Raw genomic sequence first — 6992 nt, 5'->3', positions numbered from 1 at the left:
CACACACACAGACGTTTTGAACCAATTCCCTTCATGCTGAGGCAACCACTACGCCACCACAGCCTATATTTATAGTAAACATTATTATAATGTATTTATTCATCAGAATTCACAGAAAACAATATGGCCCGGAACTGTTGTGTTTAAAACATTTCTTTTATGTAATACAATAAGCAGTTTAAATGAACCTCACATGCATGTTTAGGGACTATGGGAGGAGTTGTACTCAAACCCCTCACCTTACATCACTCCACAATAGGGAACAGTGGGGCGGTGCCTAGGGTGGGGGGGTCCAGGCTACTTAACTGCGGTCTGGGTCGTCCCCCGACTTTGCACCACCCACAATTTTAACCACACTTAGTCACGCAGGGTCTTGAGGGGGTAAGCCGCTTTCGGGGTTCTGCCGCTTGTCAGCGGTAGAACGCCCGGGCCCCGCGACCCCCCAATTTTAAACTGCACCATAGACACACACATGCACCCACCTCCTCAAAACACAAAGACACACCCTTACATGCATCCGACACTACACAGGGTGGGGGGAGGGCGGGAGACGTGGCTCCCCCCCAGAACCTCCCGCTGGGGTCCCGCCCCGGCCCGGGGGTGAGTGCGGCTGGAATGCGGGGGGCGCGCTCCCTCGGGCGTGGCGCTCGTGGAGGGGCTGGGGTGAGGTGCTCCTTCACCATTTGATTTCATATTGTTGGCCCAAGCTGCCGAACAGGACAAGGGCGAGAGAAAAAAACAAACAAACAAAAAAAAAAAAACCCAACCTTCTCAATATGAGAAAATGGCACCACCCACCGCTCCACCCCATGTATGCATTTTACATTATACATTAAACATGTTGATAGTAGCAGTTGGGGGGGGGGGCGAGAAGTTAGAGATGCTGATTATTGGGATTGAGAGTTTGCCGGTTCAAATCCCACAGCAGACAGGTCACTGCACCTTAATGTGGCTCCTAGAAAATAGGATGGTTAAATGTGGAAAAAAATAATTTCCTCAAGGGGATTAATAAAGTATGATTAGTTAGTTAGTCTTTATATCATTTTTATTTGTGTGTTTACAAAAAACACTTTTTTATGTGCTTTAAATTAACCTGCCGTGCATGTTTTGGTACAGGAGCAGACTCGAACCCGCGACCTTCCCGTTTTCAGCGTCAATCATTAGTAGATAAGGTGACTAGGTGTGTCGGTATGTACGTAACGTGACACGAGTGGCTCCTAATTTACGTCATGACGTCGTGTTATGGGTGAAGGGGCGGTGGAAGCGACGTCTCGGCGAGCTGCGGAGCAGCAGCGGCGGAAGAGGATAGAAAGAGAGAGAGAGAGAGAGAGAGAGAGAGAGAGCGGAAGATGCTCCTCTGTCAGGTGAGATTTAACCCGATTTAATGTCTAATTAACTCGAGGAGGTGGTGGACAGACGTCCCGGGACGTCTAATCCGCAGACAGGAGAGAGTGTGGCTGAGGAGCGCGCGCAGGTCGGAATGAACGTTCACTCTCTGACAGGGTAGCCGCAGGAGCTAATGGTGGCTAAAATAGATGAACGTTTAAAAATGTATCGGCTGATGGAGAATTCAACCTGGTAAATCTCACCTCAATGCTGGAAATGAAGCAATTCTTACTCGGTTGGAGTTAAACTGACAGGGCCGACGTGTGTTTTAAAGACTTTACCTGGCTGAATGTGATGCTACCAGCTTGTTTACCTTTAGACCTTCACCCACTGAAACAATATGTGACCTATTTTTCACTTGGGGAAACACTACATAAGCATGAACAGCAGCATGAGCATCTATCTGTGGATTGACATAGAGCCCTGTCACAGAGTGACATATATAATGTTCGATCAGGCTGACACAGAAACATCAACCTCCTGTAGGGTGACTCAAGGGGGGGGGGGGGATCAGTGCAATAGGCAGCATATGACTGCAGGTCACAGTCTGCCACCTTTCAGGGACCCGACTGTTGACCCCCTCGGTCTAGTCATCCAGGATGTGTCATGCAGCTGCAGGTCCAGATGTGAACAGAGCCGTGCTGCTCACTGCTGCATGTGACAAAAGCTTTGACAGGAAGAAGCGCCACTGACCAGCTCACACCCCGGGCTGCGTGTCGTGAGACGTCTTGTTAGGATCCACCCGCCTCCCCCGGCCGTCCTCCGCCTCCCTCGTGTTTGACACAGGCTTGGTCAACAGACATCGCCGAATTCTGGAGAATCTTCTCACCTGACACTGGACGCATGAGATCTGGGCCCCGTTTACACAACGCATCGTTTTTACGTTTCCATTTTTAGAAAAGTCTCATGTTTAACACGTGGTTTTGAAAAGGATGTCAGTTTACACTGAAACAGCAGAAATGCTTAAAACAATGTCGTTTTCATATTTTGTCATTAGTGCTTACTGTTGGTGGTTTTTGTAAGGAAACCCCACACACGTACAGCAGAGAACAATTCGCTATAAACATCAGCAATGGGAGAACACGGACACTCTAGTGGACAGACGACCAAGTTGGATTGTTATCGAGACTGTCAAAATAAAACTTCCCAAGTCCCAGGAGAATATGGACTTGGAGTCATGATGACACTCTGGAGGAAACGTTATTGTCCATCTGCTTTAGCTCTGAGTTTAATTTTGGCATATTTGCAGCGCTGGTTGCCTGTTTATTAGAATGCACTGTCCCATTCAAATAAATGAACAAATGAAAAATTAAATGAAAATGCAGAGCAACTGTTTACTACAGCAGTGGTGTACGTCACGGGAGCAGCGTCTTCCAAAAGTGGTCTTCAGTGGCTCCCAGCACCCAAAACCCTAAAAAGGTTTTGAGTTTTCCCTTGAAAACATTGTCGTGTAAAAAGGGCCTCAGATTTATAGTCTGACTGGCTTTAATTTGTGCTGCAATATCTTCACTGTAGAACAAGAAAGTTTAGTTTGACTCAGCACTTCCTGTGCTCCAGTTTTGCTGAGTCATACTGTTTTTCTCAGGTGTAGCAGCTTAGATAGAACTCGTGAAATGAACCGTGTTTAGTGTACAAACAGTTTAAAGTGGAAATATAAAGCGAAAATGTGAGACACAGATTTTATTGTCTTTCCATCGTTTCATCCTTTTTAAGTACATTGTTATCCAACTTGCCGTCGCAGATCAGAAAGTGTAGCCTTTCCTTTGCGTGGCATTTGTTCTAGAGATGAAGTTGGACTGTAAATATTTTCTTCATCCGATACTCTGTGGTGTACATTTCTAATTCCTAAGCAAACTGAACACGTAAAGTTTGACTAAATTCCCATTATTGCTTCAAAAAACACAAAACTACCAGATCAGCAACAAGTTAAAAGTTTAGATATGTCGAGTTGAGAGATACTAAAGTGAAGTACAAATGGTCCAGTGAAGTGTGAAGTGAGTGCCTATGCTCCTGATAAGTTCATCTTCCAGCAATATTTCCATTACATTATGCAATATATTATTGAAACAACAACCAACAGCACCCACTAGTGGCCCAACATGAAAACAGCATTGTTTTTAAACATTGCCGTCTAAACGTGAAACTTTTTTGAAACCTGAACTGAACTAAAAATGCAAAAAATGCAAACGGGACTTGTTGTATTCGAAATGTCTTGACATGATATACCTTTTAGCAGTTAAAGCTAACAGAAGTACACAAGTAAAATCATCAGCAGTGACAGGATAGAAGTAAAAAGGTCAACTGGCACACTGCTTTCCTACCTCGGTTTACCTGGAGATCCACCAGATTACCACGAAGAAAAGCGTCTGGTCCGATCTCTTGATTTATCACAACATTACACTGGGAGACGAACCCACTCCCACCAGCGGACCAAAGCAGGAACCGAGAGGCAGTTTAAGAATTATCCCAAAACACTGTGTAGATTTAAAACTTGTCATAGTTCCACCATGAGTTTCTTGTCATTCAGCAAGCCTCGACGGCTTTCTCACCGACTCAGGATAGATCCCAACACTGGAAAGGTGAAGGTAGTTAATACTCTCTCCTTGTTGCAAGAAGACCCACGTTCAATTTCCTGGTTGAGAGATAATCTTTGTGGAGTCTACAGGTTCTCTGTTGGTGTGCTCACCTCACAATGACAATGTATTGGGCTCAAGGCCCAACCGGGCCTTTCTGTGGATTTCCTCCAGTTGATGTGGTTTCTTCCCACAGTGTGTGGAGTGTGTGGAGTGTGTGGAGTGTGTGGAGTGTGTGGAGTGTGTGGAGTGTGTGGAGTGTGTGGAGTGTGTGGAGTGTGTGGAGTGTGTGGAGTGTGGTGTGTTCACCCATAGTTGGCTGGGATTGACTGCAGCTCCCTGCTAGTCTGGATTATATGCAGGTCTTGCACCTGCTTCAAATATCTTAGGCCCCGTGAAAATGCAAAACTCCATTGTCGTGTCAATGGGCGAAAACGCAACTTTCTGAAGACGCCTGAGCTCAGCCTCTGTGTAGATTGGGCTAATGCTGCTACTGCTACGGCTACGGCACACGTAGTAAATACATCTTCTGCACAAACTAAAGTAGATGGACAATAAGAACAATATTTCCTCCAAGGCGTCATGACGCCTCGTCCATATTCTCCTGGGACTTGGTAGTTTTATTTAACAATCCAACCTGTTCGTCTGTCCACGAGAATGTCTGTTTACTCCCATTGTTGATGTTTATAACGTGTTGTTCTCTGCTGCACATGTGTGTGGTTTCATCACAAAAACAAACAGCCCAACATAAAAACTCTGGTTTTCAGCATTTCCATATGAACAGACATCGTTTTCAAGACGTTGCCTTGTAAACACAAAACGTTTCTGAAATGAAAATGCAAAACGTATGCGTTTTCACTTGAAAAGTTGTTTTGTAAACTGGGAGATTCACAGGAGCTGATCTCAGATCACAATAGACCAAAGGCAGGGCTCCATCACCCTGAACAGGTCATCAGCTCATCTCCAGGAAGTTCACAGCCGCCAGTTATCTTAAAATGCTCTGTCTTTTGACCAAAGTGCGTCAGAGCCAGGAGCTCCATCTTTAAACCTTGTCTTACTTTCCTCCTCTCCCAGTATGCGGTGACTGATACCGAGGCCTGAAGGTGCACTGGGTCCCTGTGGCGGCAGTAACGGCAGCGACATCCAGCGTGGATGAAGGATGAAGAGTCCGGTGCACAGATGCAGGGATGTGGAGCACGGGCGCGGGCAGTCCGGGACCGGGGGCGGGACCCACGTGGGAACCAACTGCCTGGTGCCCGAGCAGCGCATCCCCATCTCCAAAGACGTCATCACCGCCTCCACCGCCTCCGCCATGTGGTTCATCAAGGACGCCTGCGGTATCGTGTGCGGCATCATCACCTGGTTCCTGGTGCTGTACGCCGAGTTCGTGGTGCTGTTCGTGATGCTGCTGCCCTCCAAGAATCTGACCTACAGCATCGTGAACGGGACTCTGTTCAACACGCTGGCCTTCCTCGCTCTCGCCTCACACCTCAGGGCCATGTGCACTGACCCTGTAAGTGCACCCCATCTGAGTTTTTTTTTTATTCACACCACAGTGTTTCGCTGTTAGTTTTAGGCCCCCGTTTATACGACAACGTGAAAACGGAAAAGTTTTGTTCCGGTTTTGGGTGTCCGTTTCCATGGCGATGGTGCTAGGAGCCACTGAAAATGCAGCTTTTTGGGAACGTTCTGGGGGAAAAATGCAACATTTTGAAAACGCTCTTTCTCCTTGAAAATGGGGAAAACGCAACTTTTCTGCAATGCTGCTACTGCGCATGCACACCATAGCCGTGGTAAATAGTTATTCTGCACGTATGAGTAGATGGACAATAACAACGTTTGCCTCCAGAGTGAATCATGACTCACAGTCCATATTCTCCTGGACTTATCATTGAAAGTCACTCGGAATAGCAATCCAACTTCATCGTCTCTCCATATGAATGTCCATGTACTTCCATTGTTAAATTTTACAGTGTATTGTTCTCTGTGCGCAACAAACAACAGCGCCAACTTGGGGCCTGGCACGCTAACGTTTCTGCTGTTTCCGTGAAAACAGACAAACTTTTCTGAAATGAAAAAGCAAAAACGATGAATTTTCACTTGAAACGTTGTCGTGTGCTCGGGGCCCTAAACAACACAGTGACAGTCACTTCACAGATGCGTCTCTGTAAAACTAGACTGTCATTGCCAATGATAACCGAGTGGCTGGTTTTCCTGTCAGGGGGCCGTGCCAAAAGGGAACGCCACTAAGGAATACATAGAAAGCCTTCAGCTGAAACCAGGCCAGGTGGTCTACAAGTGTCCCAAGTGCTGCAGCATCAAGCCGGACCGAGCGCACCACTGCAGGTAGGACGCAGCGGACTTCTGGGGCAGCGGCTTGCAGCTTTTGGCAAACTCTGTCACATGCTGCAATCTGCTGCTGCAAAGTCACACTCTTCTCACCAGCTGTGAATCAGAAAGGTTCTGCCCGGGGGCTCATTGCCCTTCACGTGCAGTTTTCTCCATCATGTCCTCGCACTGTTAATCCCAACATTTTTTTATTGAGTGTCCTGTGGTGTACGAGTACAAGCAGTGACATTTACCTGCAGTGAGTACTGTGGCTCAGGTGATCATGTTACACTTGATGAGAATGCTGAAGAGTTAAAACTGCATGTAATGACTCACTATACTGTTCTTGTGCCAGCTTCACAGAGAGTCCATGAACTACAAGTCACTAAGGCCTATTTACACAACATTTTCAAGTGAAAACTGAAATGTTTTGTCGCGTTTTGGGCGTCTATTTATGCTACAATTGTGCTTGAAGACACTATTAATGCTACTTTTTAAAACAGCTATGACTTAAAAAGCTCAGAAAACAACACAAGTGTTTCCAGGTCGAATGTTTGTCCAAGTCCGGGGCGGGGCTTAGCCAAAGGTCAACATCAATCCAACTTTGTTGTCCGTTCAGAAAAATGTCGGCGTACTCTCCATTGCTAATGTTTATAGCGTTTTCTTCTCTGTGTACGTGTGTGTGGGATTTCATTCCAAAAAAGA

General features: G+C 46.4%; 1 protein-coding gene across 2 annotated transcripts in view; it reads left to right on the top strand.

Annotated features, from left to right (window-relative positions):
• The first annotated feature begins 1234 nt into the window (after window positions 1–1234).
• Window positions 1235–6992, top strand: part of LOC308114718 (palmitoyltransferase ZDHHC3-A-like) — a 24626-nt gene continuing 18868 nt past the window's right edge. Inside the window, exons 1-3 of one of the 2 annotated variants that reach the window (XM_080471817.1) lie at window positions 1235–1364; window positions 5034–5472; window positions 6181–6305. In XM_080471817.1, the coding sequence (XP_080327943.1) occupies window positions 5119–5472; window positions 6181–6305 (479 nt within the window). In that variant the 5' untranslated portion in view covers window positions 1235–1364; window positions 5034–5118. Of the gene's footprint in view, window positions 1579–5033; window positions 5473–6180; window positions 6306–6992 lie in introns of both variants that reach the window. The other variant, XM_080471818.1, reaches the window with a different exon arrangement.

The sequence above is a fragment of the Lipophrys pholis genome, assembly GCF_963383615.2.
Source record: "Lipophrys pholis genome assembly, chromosome: 9".
NCBI lineage: Eukaryota > Metazoa > Chordata > Actinopteri > Blenniiformes > Blenniidae > Lipophrys > Lipophrys pholis.
Note: the sequence above shows the minus strand (reverse complement) of the source record. Positions and strands in the feature narration are given on the sequence as shown.